The following is a 25,640-nucleotide window of genomic DNA, read 5'->3' as shown; positions in this document are numbered from 1 at the left end:
AATTTTCACAGAAAGATAATTTCGACAAAATAATCAAAATGTTTTGAAGCTTTTCGTTAAACGGAAGTTCAATTATTCGAGGTTAATGTGCCAGATAACGTACTGACCCAGTTGAGGCATACACAACTGGAGTCGTCGTTTTTTAACGAGCTGCCCGATGCCAGGAAAAATCGATGTCTCCCACCCGTTCGAGGAAACGCTTTCGTAACTTGACATTGACTTTCTGGCGGTCGGAAGTTCAGCAAGAATGCGATTACTCAGCGCCCGACGATTGTTGATTCGTCAGCATTTGTTTCCATGCATTGTCTGCTTTTTACCTTTCCGATATATCATTGTGTGCATTCACAACTGACACTAAGGCAAAATAAAAATTTTCGTAAGTAAACCAAGCCATATTTATTTGCATATCTAGCTTATTTCACATGGTCGTATAGTGACACGCGTTGATATACGTAACAACTTCACATGTCTCCGCATAAAGCGGCTCTGGGCCTCACCCAGCCTCAAATCATTAGGTACATTGGGGAAACCCTGGGGAGGGGGGTGAATGCGGCCGGAGAGTGGTGCTGATCACATCACCTCCAAAGTGGCCGCTTTCTAGAATCTGTGGGGGCCTGCTCACACATCCCCTAAATGTGCCTTCACGTTACGGTTCTACATGCACTGGGAACTTTGTCTTTACCTTCACTACAACTGATACAAACTTACACAAGGTACCGTTGGAAAGAGGAACATTCACGGTTAATTTTAGTATGTTTTTATATGGCTACCAACACGATGAAGGCGAACACACATGTTGTTGAAAACACGTTTCAACGTTTCCTTCGAAATGGTCGCGGATATCTCCTGATTTCATCTTGCAGATCATGGATAGTCATAGTATTAGCCATAGCATGTTGTAGTTCCGTTAATTGGTGGCACCCACGTGTGCTCACACAAATACTTATGGTATTAGTTTATGTTTCTTTTCTATCACTGTAGGACAATCGTGACAATGTGGATGAAAGGTAAATTGTTGAATGGATCTAATAATTCCCGACATACACACAAAAAAACAGAAGTGCACGGAGTGTGAGGCATCCAGATGTCAACCTCTCTCATCCTGGGCTGCATCTTGCAGACGAGGCTCTGGCGTCTGGACTGCCAATCAGTCCTTGCAGGTTTGTGATTGTCCTTTCGTTCATTTTACCTTATGTATTACTATTCATCCTCATCCTCGCGATTATACAAAAGTGACAGAAAAGTGAAATAAAAGAAATCAACCAATCAAAGGCAAGAACCTTCTCAGTGGTCGATCGTGTTGAGCTCAAGATCTCACTACCCAGTGTTCCAGGTTGCAGTCTCAACCCGAAAAGGGTCATTTGTTGTGTGTTTACCTTCACAACTTTCACAACTTTCACCTCATATTATTCAGTACCATCGTCGCAATTAGTCTAAGGAGGCAGAAATATGACCTAAAAAAAGAAAGACACAAACGTACAACGTTACAAACAAAAAAACAACAAAAAAACTGTAGCAGACTTGTTATAAAAATGTAACCTCAATGATTTATTGATTTGCTTTATTTTACTTCTTCTGCCACTTTTGGCTAATCACGAAGATTACGATGAGTGATAATACAATGAAATTGGTGACGGACACTCACAAACACCCATTACCACGCCAAGATTCAAACTCCTGGCATCGTAGCGCGCTGCGATGACTAATCTCCTACAGAGGTTGACACCGACTAGACAACTGGACTTATAAAAAGTGACAATAAATTTCTCAATTCACCTTGTATATAGTGTCGAAACTCAAAGGAAAGATCAGGGAATTTCCTCCCTTTCTCGGGCTCTACATTTCTAAGTTGACTCCCAGGCAGGAAAGAGAATTGTTCCTTCATCCTGAAGGATTTTAATTGTTATTTTCTTTGCATTCATCAACGAATTGGAGCATTGGAAGTAGATTTCAAGGAAGGAAAGTTACATGTCAAATTATGGAGGCAAACACAAACACTAAAACTTAAGCCCGGATATAAGTGGGATCTAGGAGGGAGGGCGGGGTGGGGTGGCTCTTGAATAGTCGACCTCTATCTGCAAAGATCCCTCCACCAGAGAGAAAGAAAGGGGGGTTTGAAAAACGCTACAAAATAATAATAATAAATTAAAAAATGAATCAATTAAGAACGAGAGATTTGAAAGATGGTAAGCTAAATAACTGAAATTGTATATAGGAGGGGGGGCTCGCGATACTAATAAAACGAGGTTTCTACACATATAAATGCGGATCTGTTTATAGAAGAATTATTTTATCTTCAAAACATGAATTGCGAGTTTTAGTAAATATACCTCGGATTTTTCCATCCCATCAAATGGTCATCGAAATGTGTAAAACGAAAGTTTGGACACCTTCTCCACTTTTACATTTTGAACACTACTTTTATAATTTAATATTTCCACAATTAAACGACTCACACGTATTACATCTGAAATGCAATGTTGAAAGTTTTCCAAAGTAGTGGGCATCTGTGTGTACGCATTTCTTTACTGAATCAAAAGTAAATTAATAATTTGAAGGGCTCGGATGTAAAACATGGTTAGTGACATTTTGGTATTTTTGAGTTACAAAGTAAAATGTGACATCCTTCAATTTTCGAGTGAAATTGCCATGCCATATAATTTGCATTGGGCTTAGTGAGGCCTTCTGAAATGGGTAAACACAACACGAAAACAATTTATCTACAGTATAGCTTCTAATAACCTTTTTTTCTTAATGAACTCAGAATGACTAAAATGTCACTTACCATGTTTTACATCCGAGCCATTCATTTAATATATAATGGTAAGAAGATTCAGCTGAAAAAGTTTCAACTGAAAGAATTATGTATAGATAAATCTAATACTTCATTGTATCATATTTCAATTATAATAATATAAATAACACTGCAACAAAGTAACCAAGCTTGGATACATTTCTTCACCCTATGAAATTGTACGGGAGTCGCGGTGGTCTTGTCGGTAAGGCGTCTGACTGCCAAGCGGCAGACCCTGGTTCGATTCCAGGGGTGGGTGATCTAAGATCAGAGTTTTTCTGGCCTTGTCCATGCGCGGAGTTTGAGCTTTTGCTTTGGGGGGGGGCAGACTCTGGGAGAAGCATATGATGTACAGTCATGGAAAAAAGTTCTTCCCCATAAGGCTTTAATAGGAGCAAGTAATGCAGGAGGGTAGGCAACACATATTGCACCCTTCGATGATCGGGTGATTTTGCCTGTCTTAACACCGAGAAATGTGTTCCACGCGAAGGTCAACATGACAGGAAAGCAAAGAGGGTCACGTGACTATTGGTTACGTGGAGTGTTGTGCTTCTCCACGTCCCCAGTTCTTGATCCACATTGCAGAAAAAGTAGAGCTGCATGCAATATATGAAAATAGGTTGTTTTCAACTACACGCTTAATTATGATTTTCCCAATTGTAAATCTATCAGACGTGTCTCCCGATTTAGTCGGGACAGTCTTTTACTTTGAATTCCTGTTTGTCATAGGCGTAACTTGACGGGAGCAGAAAGGGCATTTGTAACCCCCCCCCCAAAAAAAAATCAGGTTTCTTAAAGCTGCTAAAACAGGAATTAAATACTATGATTTGACGCGTCCAAAAAAAGTATTATATTGAAAGATTTTTCCCAAATACGTAGATAGAAATTTAATACTTTGAAAGTGTCTCAGATTTGTTTATTGTCACAACTTAGTGTGGCACAGGTCTACTACAAAAGTGGAATTTCGTAACAGAAATATGAACCCACTCCTTTTATTTCGTAGCCGATTTCATCTTGAAACTGAAATTAAGAATGTTAGTTAATAATTTCATTGGTAAACAATAAAAAAATGTGTTAGACCCAATTCTTTAATACCTTATCATAATCTTTATCGCAAGTTGAAATTTTGTTGTAAGTCCACTGTATGCAAAAAAAAAAAAAGGTAAAGTTCTCACCTGTGCTTGGCGCTACGCCATGAAGGCGTATAGGGGGTGTGGGGGTAACGCCCCACACTTTCTTGATTCGTTCGTGAGTGGAGGTGATGTGATCATCATCACGCCCCTGACCGCCTTTACCACCAGGGTTTCCCCCAGGTACCCATGTCATTCGACGCTGGGTGGGCGCTGGGGTCGCTTCCAACGTTAGAAAAGTTCCCGGGCTTGAACCGGTCGGGAATCGAACCCGGGACCTATAGCATGGTAGTGAGACGCGTTACCGACTGAGTCACCGGCAGAGATAGACTAATCTGAAGTGCATACAGTTTAAAGTGGGATCCGATCACCTGGTATCGTACCCCAGACCCCTTGATTACAAGGCCTTATCACTACGCCATCAGTGAGGCGCACACAATCTTTGTATTTTGACCTTTTTAAACCTATATGTATCATATAAGAGGTTGTTTAACGTTGCTATGCCTATATGGATTATATTTAGCCAGTATTCGAGCACATAGCGTCAGGTTTCATAGAATACACTATCTGGCCATTCGTCACCGGACACCTGGAACGAGTACTTTAATCCGGTTTCAGGCGTCCGTCAGTATCGTGTGGGGCCACCTTTCGCAGCAAGTACAGCCACAACCCTCTGAGGAAGACTGTCCACCAAATTGCGATAGGTTTCGACGGGAATCCTGCTCCATTCCTCTTGCAAAGCGGCGAACAACTCTTTAGTGTTTTTTGGGGGGTGTGGCCTGGCTCTCAACCGGCGCTCCAACTCGTCCCAAAGATGCTCATTCAGGTTGAGATCAGGACTTTGGGCGGGCCAATCAAGTTTTTGCACACCCATATCCTCGAACCACGTGTTGATCACACCTGCCGTATGACATGGGGCATTGTCGTGCTTAAACAGATAAGGACCACTACCGAATTGTGCCCACAATGTCGGTAGCGCAGAATTGTCCAGGATCGTTAGGTATGCATCTGCATTCATGTTTCCACGCACTAACACAAGGGGACCAAGACCATACCAGGAGAAGCATGACCACACCATGATGCTTCCACATGCCTTTGGTGGGGTGTCCGGTGACGAATGGCCAGATAGTGTATAAGCTTCTCTTCCATGTTTATGGTTTCCTGTCTGCAGTAGAAAAACTGGCAGGTTCCCATAGCTTTTCTTTCAATAGTCTTCCAATGGTTGCATATCATATCACTCAAATTTGATTCATTCGTTTCGAACACAATCCCCGATGGCGCAGTGGGATCGTGGGCGCCTTGTAATTAAGGGATCCCGGGTTCGATACTCGGTGGAGGAACATAGTGGTTCGGATCCCCCTTTAAATTATAGGTCCATTCACGATTAGCCTAACAGGACATAAAGTGGACTTAAGACACCAAACCAAGCAACTAACACAATCCCGTTATTGTACAGATTATCGAATTCAGAACCTTCGTCGCGAATAACATAAGCAGGAAGACAACGTGAAATAACCGAACAGAAACAGAACCTAAAACCTACATCGGATACATTGGATTAAGTCGACGATACAGCACGGGTTCTGAAATGAAAAAGAATACGAAAGTTGAAGGACCTCTATACGCACCCACTTTTCCTCCACTCAATGGGGAAGATATCCTTCTAGCTGAGAAGCCTTTACATAGGAGTGCCCTGAGGGAACTTCAAGGCCATGACGATAAAGTGTTTACGTGCAATGACGGGACCAAAACATACGTCAGATAGCTGTGTTCCTCCTTATTTCGTACGCCATTGATAACTGGAACACGTGACCTCGTCTTTGGTAGAGCAGAAGCCTGCTTGCTTGCCACCACCCTTTGGTTCAGTGACCTTCGCCCGTAGTCAGCAAGAGTGAATGACTCACCATATACTTGTTGTCTGTGAGGCTACACAAGAATAGATATTTCGATAGTGGCTGTAAGTATTGTTTCATCTGCAGTTATATCAGTTAACATTTCAATAGTTTCCTTCCTAATGGTTACGTTAGTGATAAACATGTAACTTAGTTCTCGAGAGTGAACGTTTTATCTATTTGAACGGGGGATTTTTATACAGCCTGCATGTATTATTTTTTCCTGAAACAAGAAGAAATTCGAAGACGCAAAAAGAGTTGTATAAGAGTAGTTAACAAAAGGAAAAAAGAAGAAGAAATCGAAAATGTAAATGCTGAAATAAATTATGGTAGAGATCGAGTGAATAACATTTTGTCATGGGGCCTCCTCGATGGCGTAGTGATAACGTCGTCGCCTTGTAATCAGTGGATCCCGGGTTTGATACACGGTGGATGCACATAGTGGTTAGTATCCCACTTTAAACTGAAGGTCGAGTCCAGATTAGCATATCTGTGCACCAAACCAAAACTAAGAAAGAAATTGTCACAGTGTAAGAAAATTTCATGTTCAACCACATACGAAACACAAGGGAATAATATATTGCAGTTTGGAGATCACATCTGTAGCATCTAACCAGCACAATTATGAATCGCAACATATCGTATCAGATCCATTTTTATTATACATGTATGATAATATAAGAGAAGTAGAGGAAAGAGAAAACCAAGCGAAACACGGACGCCTTCTCCAGAATTTCAAATCTCGTTACATAAGGTTCTGGGTTGGAGTCCCGAACAGGCATGACTTTCTTGTTCTTGCCCTTTTTTCTGCTTCATTTCATCATAATTCATCGTTATGGTTTACCTGCAGGGGAAGAATACTGGCAATAATTGCCAATACAAAGCCAATGACAAACAGAACAACTCGATTACGGAGGTGCCAAGAAGAAACGAGACTTGACAGTTTCTCCGTCTCTCGGTTTGTCGAATTGAAAATTGCTCTCCCGTTCTCGATCTCGATTAGTTAAATATAGAAATCGAAAATGTATGTGAATGAATATACATGTATTTTATAGATTCCGGTTTTGTAGGAGATTTCGTGAGAGATGAAATAAGTACTCTTCCATCGTATTTATTTTTATAATTTTTATTCCCTGTTCGATGATCGCGACGATAAGGACGAGTGACCATTACATGAAATTGATGACGAAATAGTCAAACACCCGCGACAAGGACGGTACTCAAACCCGGGAACTTTGGCGACGATATCGAATGTCAATCACTTAATGAGCTTGACCACCGAGCCTGCTTAATGTTGTTTCTGTCAGGTAATTCGTAATAATATCCCACATTCACTATCATTTGCTTCATAATTTATCTTATTGTTGTGATTAACCTGAATTCAAAGAATTAGTTGAAAGGCAAAAATGCAAGATTGAATGTCTCTGATGTTACTTCGTGCCGAATAATATGACGTGGTATTATGATATGAATTTATTAATCATATAATATGCCTATTCATTCCATTGATTGATCCCAATTGAGCACACAAAATATGCTATAATGTCCACTCCATGGAGGAGTGCTTAGCACAGCGCGCTACGATGCCATGGGTCCCTGGTTAGAATCTCGACTTGGGCGTGGGTGTCCTTGGTAAGTGTCCCTTCATCAATTTCATCATAGCATCACTCATCTTCATCGTCGCTATTTGCCAAAAGTGAAAGAATAGCAAATCTAAGTAACAAACATCCAATCAAATCGAACATCTCTACCGATTTAATTCTATACGGTACCGAATTCCCACTTTATTACTGCATCTTAAGTCATTTTACAGCATCTCAATTGTTTTCCGATTCGAAAACATTTGGAATGTTGTTTTGTGCAGTTGATTGTGCATTGTTTCGTTGTTTGGATTGTTTAATTAACGTCGCATTAATTAGTTTTAGACCAATCGTGACGGGGGAAGCAAGAGCACAAAGAAAGCAAAAAAGACAAGGAAGAGACCACGGCTTTCTTTAAAGATAGCATCCCGTGAATACAACTCAAGTGACTGCAGAATATTATGAATAAAATTTATTTCGCTTTTTCCTTTTATTTCTGTTTCAGTTATTTTACTTCGCTTTTCTTCTACCACTCGCGTTACTCGTGTCGGTGAGGAAGAATTATAAACTCGTGAAATGGACGATGGTACAAAAAAATATATGCCTCTCCCACGGTTCGAAACTGTCAGTACAAAATATTGTCTTATTTTTAAAATTTACGGACAAATATGGTTTGTCACGTAGCAATTTTCGCTTATCTCTTTCTCAAGGGGTTCCATTGCCTCTCTGATGTCGTAGTGGTAACGTCTTCGCCATGTAATGAAAGGCTTTCGAATTCAATACCAAATAGAGAGGCATTTGGTTCGGATCCCATTTTAATCTGTAGGTCCAGTGCATGAACTGGACTTAAACAATTAACGTGTGGCATGTGGTCTGTGATGAGAACCATCATTTCAGAGAACCTCTTGACAATGACTCTAATATCACTTGAAAGAATAGTATTTCTTTACGAGTAGGTCTTGTCAAGAAACCAGTTCCTGAAATTTTCTTCTGCAGGCATCGTAGCACCCAGCTGTTTGTTGTGGCTGGGGCACGAGTCATGTGACTCATGCTATCAAAGCTCAATCCTTCCCGAGAACTCAGAATCACCAGGCAAACTTAAGCGAATATTTTGTTATTTGGGTTGCATAAACAACAGGCTTTAAGACGTTACGAAATTCTACGTCCCGTGGCCCAGGTATTTTTTTCTAAGACTGTACATGAGGGTTGTTGAATATCCTCTAGTTTATAAGGGGTCCGGAGACCTTCCCTCGGAAATTAAAAAACAGCAACTTAAAAATACAGAGTTCTAGGCCTTTTAGATTTGAAAATGTTAAATTTCCTCGCTTAAGCAAACAAATATTAATTAGTATATTGGTTGTCCGTTTTAAAAGAAGCAAAACAGTACGATTATTGCATTTTGCATTTCATTAATTTTTTTAATGATACAATACTCGTATTACTTTAAAAAAGTTACGGTACAATAGTAAGCTTCAGAAATTTTAGAAAAATTAAATTCAAAAGTTCTTTTGATGCCCCAGCAGCAACTGTTGACTCAACACAAAGTCATTTTACGTTTCTCTTTCTTCAAACTGTACACATCAATCAAATCGTCTAAGACCCGCTATTGCGGCGCAATTACCGCACATGCCATCATGCCAAACATGAAGATTTGCGGTATGGCTTCATAACAAAAATGTAGTAGCTGTACTTAATCATGTGTTATTTTTTGTCTTTTTTAAGTTGGGGGGCCAGGCCCCTTCTGGCCCCTCCAGAACTCCGCATATGGCCTTGTCCTTGCATAAAGCGGCTCTGAGGCTCACTCAGACTCAAATCAATGGGTACTTGGATTCGGCCGGAGCGTGGTGCTGATCATATCACTTCGAGGTCGAGAATATGTGGTGCCCTACTCCACAGAATTAATGAAGCACTCCCCGTATAACTCTTTAAAGACGATCGATTTCTCTATCGATTGGCCTTGCTTCCGGGGCTACAAGGGCTTTCTTTGTCACGAGTCACGAAATTCCTTGGACGCATACACAGCACGGTATTTCTTCCTGCAATTTGCGGGCAAAGGTCACTTCCGGCAGTGCAAGGGAAAGGGACAGAGGGGGAAAAGCTGTTGTTATGAAGTGCTCACCGGAAATTAACTTTTGCTAGGATAGGACGAAGTTCTTTCTGAAAGCGAAAACATTTACCAAACACATTAAACGAAGGTGACTCATATTTACATTGCAACATACACTTACATGAGCGAGAAAGTTTCCAATAATTTTCACGAAAGAGAGGAAGGGTGTTGTAAAATGACGTAATTGATTTAAAATTCACGAGATTTTCTTATTGTATTATACAGGGTAATTCAAAATGATCGGTGCAACTTTACACAGTTATTATGACGTTACTATTATGATAGAAAATCTGACAAACAAGGCATCAATATAAAGAAAGACTCTGGAAGTTTTATTCCCACTTAGCGGGCTTATTCTGCTTAGCCGATGCAGCACCAGGATCGCCAGTGTCGCAAACTTGCTAATAACCAGTAGAAGGCGTGTTGTGTGTTGGAGCTATCGAGAACTGATTCAATCACAATGGAGCAAAGACATTTGCGTTCGGATATGTTTCACCCTTCCGAAAGATTTACCAAAGATACAACTGCGAATTGTTAGTGCCAACGACTTGCTGTCTCATGATTATCTTTTGGTCCATTTTCGCGTCACACGTGGTTCCCATGTTGAATCTTTATAATGCGAGTAAAACTTCCAGAGTTCTTCTTTATATTGATGCCTTGTCTGATTTTCTATTAACGTCATAATAACTGTGTAAAGTTGTTGGAAGAGAAAGAAAAAGAGGAAGAGAAAGAAAAAGAGAGGAGGTTTGGAATAAGGAGTATGGGGAAGACCACAGAAAAGATATGCAAAGCCCTTAGGAAAGCGGGCATTAAAACACTTACAGGAAGGGAGGGAGAAGCATCTTAAGAATAGTGAAGAATGCGAACAAGAAAAAGGAAAACAGAGAAGAGGAAGAGGAAGGGATTATCTACGAAGTGAAATGTAAAGAATGTCAGAGAGTGTACATAGGAGAAACGAAAAAGAGGCTGAAAGACAGGTTGAAACAACATAGGGATGATGTAATGCGATATTTAAACACACGATAGAAACAGGACATGACATAGAGTGGGATGAGGCTAAGCAAATAGGAAGGGAGAAGAGAATACTAGTGAGAAAATGGAAGGAGGCCAAGGAAATAGAGAAGAAAGGTGAAGAAGACACAGTGAACTGGAATGGGAGACTGAAGAAAAACAAAGAATGGAAGAAGGTGTTAGAAAGAGTGGAAAGGACAAGAGAGAAAGAGGAGAGAAGAAGGAAGGAAAAAGAGAGTGAGATAAAGAGTCCAACCACATTCCAGATGGAAGAAAAAAATGTTTAGCTAAATCGCCTTTCAGGTGAAAGTACAGTTGACAAGGGAAAGCCACCTGCTAGAATGTTCCAGAACAACTTTCTAATAGTGTGGAGGGGAGTAATTTTTGTGTATATATATCGTCCTGTTTTGTACCTTGTTAAATTTGTACTTAGTACAGAGTCTGAAGAAGACCTTGCTAGAAGGTTGAAACGTTACGTTTAGTTTATGTTTTATAACAAAATAAATTTCTGCCTTGGTCAGCATATTGAGTTTTTCATGTGTAAAGTTGTACCATTCATTTTGAATTACCCTTTATATAAAGTGATTATTAAAATTATATTTCTTCCAGTTTCATAGTTTTAACATACGAAACTGTTTTAATCTTGGTATACGGGGATAAAATTTTGGTGGTTGTTTCTTATAATGGCAAAGATGTATGTTGAATCAATCATAAATAAATTTTTATTTCAATATGATCACAGTGACGTATAAAAAATCGAAGCGTGCTTATATGAGTTGAATGTGTGTGCTGCTTAAAAAGGTAAACGGTGTGTGTTTCTCTTTCAACGTATATGGCCAGTATGTAGTAGGTTTTTACACTTTAAAAAGGGGGTACTTTACACGAACTCTCCCCCGTGGCGGAGTGGTTAGAACAACGCGATACGAGTCAGGGGTCGCACGTTCGAATCCCGGCCTGGGCATGGATGTTTGTGAGGGTCCCTTCATCAATTTCATCCTCATTGTCGCGATTGGCCAAAAGAGACAGAAAGGCGACGTAAAATAACTGAGTGTTATTTTCAATGAAATTCAATGAATCATTCAAACGAACAGTACATACTTTTAGTCATCTTAGAACAACTAATACCCCCCTCTAGTCTCATAATTATTAGTGCACACGCATGTGTTCGCAAACACAATCGATATAACCTATTTTGTATGTTGCACCTTCTGCCCAATATCAGGACAATCATTCAATATGGCCATTCCCTTTCATTTTTCTTAATAACGTCGAGTTCAAGGACATATTAGCTCTATCGTAGGGTGGGGCTAAAGGGCAGTTATGGGCCAGGACGCCTCTTAAATTAAAATTATTAAAATTGATTTGTTAGTCGCAGTCAATACTTTATTGTGCAACAAAATCTTCCAATGTCAAACTAATTAAATTACTATTTAATCATGCCTGTATCAATGCACTTTTTATTTATTTATGTTTCTTCCTGTTATTTTAATGTATTTTACAATTATTTGAGAAAAACAGAACAAAATATGTTCAATATCTCTGTCTGTGTGTTCCAGGCAACATGAGTGACGCAGTAACGCTAAACACGGAGCTTGACGTCGTCGGACTGTCGTCCATTTTGGTTTTCTACCTGATTGTCTTTGTGGCGGGAATCTGGGCGTCGAAGAGCAAAGGAGTTCTTAATCCCGAGACCAGCGATGACCTTCTGCTTGCTGGAAGACACATTGGTCTTGTCGTCGGGATATTTACACTCACTGGTATGTAAACAATATTTCAGCTAGCACCTTTGTATTTGTTTCTTCAATGGGGTAATATCATTAAATCGCTCAATTTTTCTTATCCATAAATGCAGTTATAATATTTTGTCCGAATTTGAACGTCACGTGCGGTCTACGCTAGATTATATGTGCACAGAATTGTATTGATAAATTCAGATCTATCATTCCAATCTTTCAGCATTTTGGATTTATTTCGGATTTTTTGTCTCATATATATATATATATATATCCACACAGTGCGTTCGAAAAGTCCCCGGACTCACACTTTGAAAATATGCTACGAGGGCAGTAGGCAACATGAGTTGGCAATGTTGGTAGGAGGGAAGGGTATAACCTTGAAGAATGAGATGACGTCATGGATGAGCTGTGCTGCTATTACAGCCTCCGGTGAGTCAGAAAAATACAGTCTGTCGACAATGCATTTTACGCGAGCACAGCGAATCGCTTTGTTAGAAGCATATTTTGAGTGTGTCATATACCGGGTGTGTGGAGAAATGGAGACATATATTCCCTGATGATCCGACGCCAGGAAAAAGCGAAGTGTATCATCTTGTGCGACGATTTCGTGAAACAGGCTCCGTGCATGATCAACCACGAAGCGGAAGACCCAAGGATCATTGTGTTTACAGGAACATAATGGGAGACCATTTTCAGCACTTACTATAGACTGGCAACCGTCCAGAGAGAGTGCAGCGAGACCTCCATAGTGTTTTCATATGATTGTGTTGCGTTGTGTTTGGACAGATTTTCTTTTGGTGCGCTTAAATTAATGTGCCATCCTGTTCGTGTCTTCGTGACCATTGCCATTACAATATTATGCACCTTTGGTTTATACATTATTTTCTGTGTCGTACAAGAACTAGTGCACCTATGTACGTATTCATTACGTTGCCATGTGTATCACATTCTCGACAATAAATTCTTCAAAAGTAAGTGCGGGAACATTTCGAACGCCCTGTATATATAAATGTGTGTGTGAGTGTGTGTGTGTGTGTATGACTGTGTCAAGGAACTATATACAGGGTGAGTCGAAAAGAATGAAACATCTTTACAAGTTACTATGACGTAACTATTTATGCTGCTTTGCCGATGTTCCGCCAGGATCGCTAGTGTGGCAAAATGACGAGTAACCAGCAGAAAGGCATTCGATGGATCATTTATATATTTATTTCCATCAACAGAGAAATTACCTCCTTTTACAGAAGGTTGCCAATAAAAACAAAACAAAAGAAACACATAATATAATACAGTGAGACATAACACAGGTAGAACACATACACAAATATAATGTAATATGAATTACTAAACTATACTGTAGAATAATATAACACCCAACTAGCAATTTAGAAGCGCTTCACCCAAAGCAATACAAAACAAGACAAAAAAAAAAACAGATGTCATTTTTATTCATATGCAGTGATATATTGCTAAGTATAACACTAAATGTGATAAATTATGTTGTAAATACTTGTCTTAATATTATTTTGTACTAATTGATTGAGATACTAAAAATCAAGATTGGATTGCAATACAGATATTTTGTTGTACGCAAGGGACATTCTAAATATCATGCAAAGATATGCTCACGAATTTCTGTTGTAATTCGCTATCGTGAACTTGCCAGAAAACCACATGGCGTGTTATTCGTGAACGGCTAATGTGTAAACTTTACAAAATACAGTTGCTACAAGCCTTGACGCAAGATGACAAGAGGTTACGCTACGAGTTGTGTGTGGACATGCAAGCGGTCATAGAGAATGATAATTGTGAAGGTCGTCTTGTTTTCAGTGAGGAAGCGACGTTTCGTGTAAACGGGAAGGGTAATATACATAATTTGCGAATGCAGGGCACGGAGAAGCTTCTTATCTCCATTGCGTTGGAATCAGTCTGCTGGTTACTCGCCATTTTGCGACACTAGCGATCCTGGCGAAGCAGCGGCAAAGCAGCATAAGCGCGCCAAGTGGGAATAAACCTTTTAGAGTTTTTTTTTCATTATGTTGATGTCTTGTTTGAGAAATAATTACATCATAATAACTATAATAACTGTAAAAAGTTGTTTCGTGCTTTTTTGACTTACCATGTAATATTACTCCAATGTGAAAATGCTTTAATATTTTAGGACATTCCGTCTCAGTCTTCTGGTACCAGTTACGGAACATCCTAACATGCGCTATGCTGTTCATGTTTTAGTATTTGTTATATTATTAAACCCATCTCAGACAATAGAAAGAAATGAAGGAAACCGCAACCTGGCTAGTCTCTATTCAACGATGCTCTTTTCTTTAAGTTCCGAGAGTAAATGAACCAAACTTTGGAAAGCACTTGGATGAACTGCTTTCTTGAAGTGTGAGGTGAACATTATGGGGTCGATAGCGATTCTTATAATTTAAATATACAGGTTTAGCCTAAATGAAATAGACAGTTTAAACGCTTTATAAATTCAAATTTGTTTGTTACATCAGAAAGCATTTAGTACTGCTGTATAGAGAAAGTCTTCAAGTTTACGACCTCCCCTTTTCGTTTGTCTTCGTGACGTCAGCACCACATGAACACCCTTGACGTAAGTCGAGCAGTATGGCCGCTAGCCAGGTGGAGAAGGCTTTCTGCGTGATTGAATTTGCAAAAACAAATTCCGTTACTATCGTGCAGCGTCTTTTTAGAACACTGTATGGTAGACAACCACCCACAAGGCAGTCAATCTACGATTGGACCAAGAAATTTAAGGAAACTGGTTGTCTGTGCGAGGGGAAAAAGCCCTGGGAGAGGAGAACTGGACTTTTGCATTGATATCTGTCGTGTTCCAAATGGGTCACACATAAAACACTTGTAACTTAGCCCTGTAAACTTCAGAACATACGCTTTCAACCATGTAGGTATTATTATTAAAACTCTTCTTTCTGTAAAACTCTGAAAGTGTCTATTTCTTTTAGATTTGTAAAAAATATTAATACTTCCCACCAAATCTTTGCTCGCTAGCAGTGGCGTCCGGCGGCAACTATGATGGGTAGTGCCAACGTGATCAAGAAATCGAAAAAAAAGGTGAAAAAAAACTCTGCAATGGCTACCCCTCGCCCCTCCTTCAGGTTGCGTCACTGGCCAAGATGTTTATCCTCGTTTGGTTACGTGGAAAACAATGTGTGTTTAAGTAATAACGCAATCTGCTTCATCTTCACTCACTAACCTATCATTATACACTACAGGACACTTCCCTAAAACACAACATCTACAACAGGAAGGGAAAAACAAATCCTCTCACCTTCTCCTCTCCCATGCACACGTATTCAAACTGGATGTCGAAAATATCCTAGAAATTTGTTGTAAAAAGAAATTGTCGAAATGCGAATGGAAATTCGCATCACCATAGGATTTTTTACTTTTCTATTTTTTAAAAAAGCCTGGATGGCCCTCTATCAAAATGTTCATTTAACTTCGGAAAAATACTACGTTCGTTTATCCAAAAGTAGGCAGAAAAGTAGATAGTACCTTTCTCACGAATTACTTCCCCAACAGGTCTAACAAATCAGTCGTATTTAGCGACTTATCTCTGAAGGTGGCAACTTTGTCAACACTGCAAAAGTTCCCTCGCCGCGCCATGCGAAAACGGGCACGGCTGGTGTCTTTTATGGACTAACCCCGTCCCCTGTCACCTTGTTTTCCGGCTCATGGTGTAAATGTTCTCCGCTGAAACTTTTCAAACCCCTGCACATGTGTCAACTTAGTTAGGCCAGCTTTTGGGCGGTTCGGACCGCTGTCTCGCGAGGGTACGAAACAGCTGATGACGCAGTGAGGAGTTTGGGGTGGTAGTCACGTCAGCTTGACGTGATTCGAATCTCCTTGTCTGTAAACTATCAATGAATTAATTTAACAATACTTGTTCGAAGTATGCGTTTCTTCTGAGGGTAGTGCCATGGTACGGCACTCTCCCCCTTGAGCCGCCGCTGCTCGCTGGTATTTAAATGATCTTTTGTTCGATTTGCGGTAGGAGGTTCATGTAGGTCCAGTCCCGATTGGACTATTAAAAAAAAAAAACTTTAAACATTGATTTTTATAATTCACTCATTCATTGTGTTCTACTCAATGGGCAGGTATTTCAGTAGAAGCTGTAGACTTTCCGATGTTTCAAACCGAAGTGACAAGCTACTATAGCTCTCTTCCAGTCTTACGGCGGGCGGTCCATATGCTGGCAAGGGAAGTGGGGAGCGGAGAAGCGACCAATCCAGCGCGATAAGAAACGCAGCAGCCTGTAGAACAAGGTGCACGTAGTTGTTCCTCCCCTCGATGTCGTAACTCTAGGCTCCACCGCTGTTGTCTGGTTGGTGTGCTGCGTATTCCCCGCTCCCCACTTCCTTTGCCAGCGTATAGAGCGCCCGCCATAAGAGTAGAAAAGACCTATAGTGACAACCGATACTAGTAACTTGGAAACAAAACTTCAGAAGTAAATGCAACCTTTCCTACCGAAGTAACACGACAAGCTTGCATTGCCGCTTGCGTGTCACTCGGACTGAGCCAGTTTCTCATCCATGTTGCTTTGGTCTGTTGGTCGGTCAGGCGCAGACTGAAGTATCCCGTGTCGCTTGTTTCTGGCTTGTCACTTCAGTAAAGCTCCCTCGTTTCATGCAATCTCAAGACCCACTTAATTTAACCCTAGCTCACCCGTGCCGTACAAGAAACTTACTTACCTGAGGGGGAGAGGGGGCTAACAGGGGTCGCGGGCTCGATACCCGGTGGAGGCGCATGGTGGTTTGGATCCCACTTTAAACTGTAGGTCCAGTCCCAATTAACCATACTGTGCAAAAAGTTAACTTAAAATAATACTAACTCAATCAATTTAACAAAAACCTTTTTGTTGTAGCTACTCAGGTGGGAGGCGCCTTCCTCACAGGAACGTCAGAAGAGGTGTTCAAAAGAGGTCTCGTCTGGTGCATGGTGCCCTTCGCCTACTCCATAGGAATGTCTATAAGTAAGTAAGTTATGTATAACTAGAAATCATATAATAAATATGTATGCAATTTTGTTATAGTACACATCGGGTTCGATTCCCGGTGGAGGCACATGGCACAGTGGTTCGGATCCCACTTTAAACTGTAGGTCCAGTCCGGATTAGCCTTTTTGTGCATAAAGTGGACATAAAACATTAACTCAATCAATCAATGTTATAGTACACGGTGTTCAGAAACTATTGGTCGATTTTGTAAGGGCATATTTTCACCAATAGTGAACAGAAATACATGATACTACAACCATTTAAAAGAGGAATATTAAATGCATTAGTTGTGAACCCGATGTGTGGCAGGACAGGTGTCCAAGCGGTACTTGTAGAAATTAACTAAATTCATTCTATTTTAGCATTTGTAATTTGGTAATTGATTAATTAAAAATTTAGTGCAGAGTAAAGTGTAAATGTGCTGACGGCAATGTACACTATTTCACGGATAGATATACTTATCTCTGCAAAGGTATCGTGAAACGGGCATCTTTGTGACATTTGTGATGCCTGACAAAACGGATTGTTTTCAATTCCAGATGGCCTGTTGTTCGCCAAAACCATGAGAAACCGTGGCTACGTGACGGTGTTCGACCCTCTGCAGGAGAGCTACGGGAGGATAATGGGGGGCCTTTGCTTCGTCCCCCACCTCATCGGGGACCTCTTCTGGGTCGGAGCCATTTTGTCTGTTCTAGGTAAGTATTCAATAGCAGCATTCAAAGTCGAAGCAGATAGGTAGGAATAGCGTGGTAGTGATCACACAACTCCCGTCTTCTACGTCGTTATAGTGATTATCTGATGGGTCATCTGAACCCTTCATACTAATTCTCTGATATTAAATTTTACATAATTGTTAGATTTAAAGTATTTGACTAGATTATACGTTACAAGGCGTTGCAGAGCTCTTTAAACGCTTGTAACTCTCTTTTCAGGATCCACACTAGTGGTGGTGGTAGGCCTTGACAGAGTGACGTCGATTCTTGTAAGTGCGGCGGTTGCCATTGGCTACACGCTGGTTGGGGGGATGTTTTCCGTGGCCTACACGGACATTCTTCAGCTGATCCTGGTCGCACTTGGAATGGTGAGTACAACCCTCCACAGTTCGTGAGATGTAGCTATTTTATCTCCGCCACAATTCGTGATTGGCTCTTACTCACGTCAGTTAAGTATAATTGAAGTCCTGATTCGAACGCCGTATCTTTGACACAGCTCGAGAGGAAGCTGACTGGACGCTATCTGGTTTCGAGTCAGCATCTGTTTTTCTGAAAGAGGCTGCTGCCACTTTTATCTGCATTGTTTAGCCTTCCATCAATTCACTGCGACACAATGCTCCTAAGGTCTCCACACTGCATAAAATAAAAGGACAACACAATAAACACAACCTAGCAAAGATACCGCAACCGCAACCTCAGGTTGAAAAATCTCTAAAGAAACTGAATTGGCAACATCTCATTTACTCCACGTGGACTTGACAAGAACTGTCAGTTCCTAAAACGGACGCTATTGGTGGGAAATGTTTGAGGGGAGGATACACTGGGCTCCACGCGGTCGTGATGTGGTTTACTCCTGCAACAGAGTGAACTGATCTTTCGGAACTTTCTTTGAAGTTAAGTGGCTTTCGAATCAGGACTTCAACTTTACCAAATCCTCTATGTTTGCCCATGGCTGAAGCTCATAGTGAACTCTCACGCACAAGTGACTTGCGTCACTTGGAAACGAACCTTCAGAAATGAAGCAACTTTTCGTACCGGAGTGACACCATAAGCTGCTCATGTCACTTGCATGTCACTCGCAACGGCCGTTTTATCGATAGCGTGTATACCTTGTCCTCTCGGTCTGTTGATTGTTCATGCACAGTGAATGTTTTTTGAGATTTTGACTTTCGTTTCCCCTGTCGCATGTCGTTTGTCACTTCGGTCTGAAAGCTGCCTTAGGCAGATATGCTTTGTTTTTGTGTTTACCTTCTTTGCATGGGGAAAGAAGACAATTAAGTATCATATGGTAAAGCAGCGCAATCATGAGGGTAGCTGGCATACTGATAAGCTTGTAATTAGAGGTTACCGGGTTCGATCTCTGGAAGTGGTATTGTAGGTTCAGTCACGATTAGCCTATCTGTTCATAAAGTGAACTTTTTGACATAACTTGGTGGGATTCTTCTTTCTCACAATGAAATACTTTAGAAACTTGTATTTGAGTTAACCTATTCGTACTGGATTTTCTTGGACAATTTATGAAGTATTATGAACAGAAGTGTCGGAAAGTTATTTAAAAAAACATGAACATAATAATAATAATACAAGAGAGAGAAGTAGGAGAGGAAAGAAGAGTTTACAGGATTCTTGTTGGAAAGCCTGATGGTAAGAAACCTGTAGGAAGGTCAACACGAAGATGGAGGAATTACGTTGAGATGGACCTACAGGAAATCGATGGGGATGGAAAAAATTGGATTGATGAGCCCAGGATAGAAACGGATGGGATACTTGAGTTGCTGCAGCCATAAACCTTCGGGTTTATGAAGGAGAGAGAGAGAGAGAGAGAGAGAGAGAGAGAGAGAGAGAGAGAGAGAGAGAGAGCGAGAGAGAGAGAGAGAGAGAGAGAGTGAGAGTGTGAGTTAGTTAGTTTGTTATAATAAGATAGAGTATGATAAATTTAAAACGACCAGACTGGAAATTATTGTTTCGGACATAAATTAATTTCTGAACCAAGAAATTAATGAATAGGTTTGTTCGATCGTATTTGAATTTACTTACGCTCTTCCTACATCCCCTTTTTTCTTGCTGAAACCACCGGTCAGTAGTATCTTTGAACTCATGAGATCGCTGAAAACTTTGGAAAAGAATAGAGTGTACATTGACTGTTTCAAGTATGATACTTGAAACAATTTTATCTCAATAATGACCCTGATGTATCGTCAGGCACTGAAATATAAAGGAAATAAAAAAAGAAATAAAATTTGAAACGTGACCTAAATTAATAATTAAACGATTTTGATTTTACGCAGCTCATGCTTTCAGGCCTCTTATTTGAAATGAATGATTTCATATGTGCGAAATTTGATTTATACCGACATTTTCTCAGAAAAAAACATTGAAGGTTTTGCTATTCTGGCAACTTCTGTACATAGGTCAATTACGACGATAAAGATAACGAAGTGACGAAATAAAGAATGAATTATCCATATCTTGTATACACGATACTCTTCTTTCGAAGAACGCCGTCATAGATGCTGACCCAACAGACAGTGTCGTGTAATAAGTAGCTGTTATAAAGTCATTCTCACCTCCTAAAATTATATTTTTTTTGGCAATGCTAATTTGTATTCTTAATAGAATTTAAATTGTCTACAGTGGATTTAACTTTCCCGGTTCCATCTCACCAAAGAAACTTTCACCACGTTGTTATATACAGTGCCTTTCATTGTCGAGTCTTCCGTGTAGCAGCGGCTAACACGCCGGTCGCCGGGAGGACGTCTACCGGCTCTTAGACCCACAACTGTACGCTGACCTTGTGCTTCAGTATCCAGATAGCTGGTGTCCAGTTTGCACATGCTTGTGAAGTGTTAAGGTGCTAACAAGTATTCTACATTTTGTTTTATTTTACATATTACTGGTGCTTTTCTGCTGTCTAATAATGCCACGTACAATTTGAAACTACACATTTTTATGTACGACACTTACGTCATTACGAATTCTTGTAGGGAAGTCAGAAAGCGTTTGGTAGCAAAATTCACAGATGTTCCTGTTCCACACAGAGACAATGTTCGAGAACATGTGAGCAAATTTAGAGAAACAGGGTCTGTTCTTGATAAGATACGAAGGGTGAAACGGCGTGTGCTTTCTGAGGACAAAGGACGTTGGAGCACGATCATGGGCGTCCGGAAGGGGGGGGGGCACGGCCCCCTTTGGAAAATGAAAGTTATCCAAAAATTACGTATTTCACACATATAATTTCATTTTAGCCACAATAATATGTGTTAATTATTGCATGAACACCATAAATTCAAATTTAAACAATGTTTTTTTGGGAACAACACTGTTTTTGGGGAAAATGTGTCTTGCTTTCCCCCTGGAAAAAATACCTTGCTTGCCTCTTGCAAGTTTCGAGTCGTGTTGATTTGCTTTTCTGTTTCCTGCTTCTAGTTCATCAGTTTGCCGTTCATCCTGACCAGCGGCGCTGTGGAGCACGGAGGTTTCGGCGAAGCGAGGGACTGGTTCGGGAGTGTGCCGCTAGAGGAAGCTGGTTCTTATGTGGACGCGCTCTTCGTCCCGCTCTTTGGAGGAATCCCGTGGCAGGTACGGCGTCATTTAAGGCGAAGAGTGACTAACTACTGTTTAAAGCAGGTCCGTAGCCAGGCAGGGGCCAGGGGGGGGGGCTCAGCCCCCCGGAACTGCCGTCAGCCCCCCTGGCACTGCCATCAGCCCCCTTTACATTAGGTAAACTATTTTGCATAATCTGTTTACAGTGAAGAGTGAAAATGTTGACAACTCACAACTTTATGGATAAATCCACAGAATATGAACAGCATCTATTACATTCGCTCATTTTGTTTATGAGCAGAAGTAGTGCAAGTATTTAGAATATTCACTAGACTTCAGAATCTTCTTTATCTGTACCTTCACTGTCCCTGTTGCAACCTTCCGTTTAGACAGTATGTAATCATGCAAGTTTCCTCCGCATCTGCGTCAAAGGTCAACAACCAGGCACGTATCCAGGAATTCCTTTCGGGGGGGGGGGGCTCAACACTATTTTTTAAGGGGTATAGTAAGAACCTCACAATTGTATGTTCAAGACCAGTGGTGGCAATTGGGTTCCAAAAAGGTGGGGGGGGGGGGGGGGTAGCGGAGTGCGGTGCAAGGAAAGTTTACTTTCTCTTAGCAGATAAGGCTTAACATTAAGAGGCCATAATGTTGAGGCAAGAAAATAAAAAATGGGGAGCAACTATCCCTTAAATCGTCGCCACTGTAAGGTTGTCATTTTAATCAGAACGTGAAATCGGAACATTTTTTACCACTCGACTCCTCTGTTTACATGCATTAACATTGTGTGCCGGAACCATCTCGGTATGTGTGTTTGTCCATTTCTTCTCATCTGGCATAAAAACATCTATGGTGTCTTTGAGTGTTTTTACGAAGCTGTTACACATGCAAGGGATGGACAATCCACTCAACAACGCGAGATTCAAATTGTGGGCTGCGAACTGGACGCAGACAATTCTCGAGTATTTCACACTGTAGCGACACAAAAGGCCGCACAAACCTAATTTCGACTTGTGAAATCCTCAGGCGACACGGTGTGAAATCTCCCTTATTAGGCTACTGTCATTGTCACCTCGAAGTAGTAGCTCTTGTTGACCACAGAAAAAAATTCACCTCAACCGATGGGAATGCTCCTCAGTTTTCTTCTCTCTCCTATATTTTCTGTGCTTGTTCACTACAGGCAACACCTTACGATTTGATATACACAGGATATGTACTATGTAGACATTTTAACGAAAAATCGGTTGAAGTCTAGGTGGCTCAGTTGGTAGAGCCCTGATTCGGGTTCTGGCAGAGCCTCGACATTCATAAAATTTTCGGCTCTCTTTATGGTAGTTAAGTGTTTGAATGTGTTTCGAACCCAGTAGGCTTAAACAAAAGTTTTTTTGTTTTTTTTTACCAAGAAATTCTCGGACTGCATATACGAAATTTAGTTCTGGCAAAACTAAATCATCACTCAAAACTTTGATTTTCAGTTGATCTATGCAGCTTATTTCTGTTTTAATAAACCACTCCAGTATCCGGTACTGCTGAAATATTCACTTTAGAGAGAGAGAGGCCTTGATCTCTTCGGCCCTCGGACCCAGCTAGCACTACTCTGAGGCCCCATTCGTTAATATTGCCAGTACTTCGACTCCTTCTCTCATTCAAGAACGTTCCCTCTCCCGCTTTCCAGAGATTAGAAATTACAACGAATCGCCCTACGTGTGGTGCTACCTTTGTTGTGCAGCTTCCAAATGCTGACAAGTCTCTACATAGTGCTCAAGTGCGCTGCGACAACACCGAAAGCGTAAGAAAAGTTTACGTGCAATATTATCAACAACAGGGTTATAGAACATTCTCCGTCTTGCCTCGATAATTTTCTATCTCCTTAAATCATCGTCACATTATTCAAAAAGCCAAAAACCTAATTTTATCTAGTGTAAAATAGAAAATTTCTGGGGGGGGGGCTCGAGCAACCTCAACCCCACCTTGGATACGTGCTATTAACAATAACAGGGTTACAGAACATTCTTCGTCTTGTCTCGATAATTATTTCTCCCAAATTATCATCACATTATTCAAGAAGCCAAAATCCTAATTTTATCTAGTGTAAACAGAAAAAATTCCTGAAGGGGGCTCGAGCCTCCCGATTCCCACCTTGGATACGTGCTATTGACAATAATAAGGTTATAGAACGCTCTCCGTCTTGTCTCGATAATAATTTCTCTCAGATTTATAAATTTATTATCTTTACATTTTTGAAGACGCCAAAAATCTAATCTTATCTAGTGTAAATTGAAAAATTTCCTGAGAGGGGGCTCGAGCCACCTCATCCCCACCTTGGATACATGCTATTAACAATAACAGGGGTATAAACATGCTCCGTCTTGCCTCGATAATTATTTCTCTCCTTAGGCTACATTATTTTCACATTATTCAAGATGCCAAAAACCTAATTTTATCTAATGTAAACTGAAAAATTTCCTGGGGAGAGGGTCGAGCCCCCTGTGCCCCATCTTGGATACGTGCTATTATCAATAACAGGGTTACGGAACATTCTCCGTCTTACCTCCATAATTATTTATTTCCTTAAATTATTGTCACATTATTTTATTTCACACCACAAGAAACCAAAAACCTCATTTTATCTAGTGTAAACCTAAAACTTTCGGGGGGGGCTCGAGCCCCCTAAGCCCCCCCTCTGGATACGTGCCTGTCAACAACAGCTCCAAAGTTTTGGGAAGGAAGGGGAGTTGAATTGCTTCGGCCGGGGGTGGAATATACTGTAGGCACTGTGATTAAATATTGTGCGTTTTTTGTGTGTGATATACATATCTGTATCATCTAAAATAGTATGGGGTGTGTAAGGGATAATTTCAGTATCAGTCAATTAACACTTCAAGAGATGTTTTAAAAGATGTAGAAAAATGTAGTATTTGTGTAGTATATGATATTTATAAATAAATGAGCGCCCCCCACATACACACATAATTTACCTTCATTTAATATTTTTTTAAAAATGGACTTGGTTTACAAAGCCCCCCCCCTGATAATCCGTGAGCCCCCCTGGAGATCAATTCTAGCTACGGGCCTGGTTTAAAGTGCGATGGGAATTATACCTCGTGGCCAGGCACGTATCTAGAAATGTATTTCGGTGAGGGATCGAACCAAGTCTCTCAAAATAACAACAATAATAATAATGTTTAAATTAAATAATTATAAATACATAAAATTAATGAACATAGTATTAATTAAAATATTCAAATTAATTAATGTTATATTTTTATTAGATGAATAGGTAAAAAGACTTTATAAGGATTGTGATATAACAGCTCGTATTCATTATGTACAGTAGCCTACGAAAAGTTAAGGTCTGCAAAATTAGTAAAAGAAGTAACTGCCCTGGCAAGGAAATTAATGTCAAATAAATAAAGAATTGAATATTTATGGAATATCGAAATAGTATTTTAAACGCAGTTGACAAAAAATAAAGTTCCTGGTAATATTTTATGCATATTATTATAAGTAGGTAATAAATTTTGCGTAAATATTCTTTGGTACTGCCATTCAAAATCGTATGAATCCAACATAGTCCTTGCCTTCCAATAAGTTCTGCGGAAAAAAATAACTCTGATTTAAAAACAAGTAAATTTTCATTATTTAATTTTACTTATTTTATTATTTCATTTTAGTACTAAGTAAATGTTGCAGGGGGGGAGCCCGGACCTCGTGGACCCCCATTAAATACGTCTTTGCTCGTGCCCTTCAACCAAAACGTTTTTTTAAAAAACGAAAAATCCAGTTTAGTGTTAACTTTCAGATTGTACAGTTCTCTAACATGTTTCGAATCACTGGAGTCTAAGGGGGTGAATTTTTCGGAAAGTATTGAAATGTAAACCTCTTCCATTGTGGAAATGCCATCCTTGCAGACTAATGCAGCTCTGGCGCCTGGACTAGCGACCAGAATTATCTGTTCTTCTATTTCCATCAACCCCTCTTTTTATTTCGCGGAATCTATTTCATGGTATTTTTTTTGGCTTATGACGTAGTGGGGGTGAATAGGTTAAGTGCTGATAATCCATAATTTGAATTTCATAATTATTTTTACTGCAATGACAATGCACAA

General features: G+C 40.2%; 1 protein-coding gene across 1 annotated transcript in view; it reads left to right on the top strand.

The window, feature by feature from the left end:
* The first annotated feature begins 328 nt into the window (after positions 1 to 328).
* Positions 329 to 25,640, top strand: part of LOC146002591 (high-affinity choline transporter 1-like) — a 39,433-nt gene continuing 14,121 nt past the window's right edge. Inside the window, exons 1-6 of the mRNA XM_083140537.1 lie at positions 329 to 376; positions 12,071 to 12,271; positions 17,145 to 17,252; positions 17,816 to 17,971; positions 18,209 to 18,357; positions 21,416 to 21,568. Of these exons, the coding sequence (XP_082996663.1) occupies positions 12,076 to 12,271; positions 17,145 to 17,252; positions 17,816 to 17,971; positions 18,209 to 18,357; positions 21,416 to 21,568 (762 nt within the window). The 5' untranslated portion in view covers positions 329 to 376; positions 12,071 to 12,075. The remainder of the gene's footprint in view (positions 377 to 12,070; positions 12,272 to 17,144; positions 17,253 to 17,815; positions 17,972 to 18,208; positions 18,358 to 21,415; positions 21,569 to 25,640) is intronic.

This window comes from Lepisma saccharinum, chromosome 18, assembly GCF_977018435.1.
Source record: "Lepisma saccharinum chromosome 18, izLepSacc3.1, whole genome shotgun sequence".
Lineage (NCBI taxonomy): Eukaryota > Metazoa > Arthropoda > Insecta > Zygentoma > Lepismatidae > Lepisma > Lepisma saccharinum.
The sequence above is the reverse complement of the archived record's forward strand: the minus strand, read 5'-3'. Positions and strand labels throughout refer to the sequence as shown.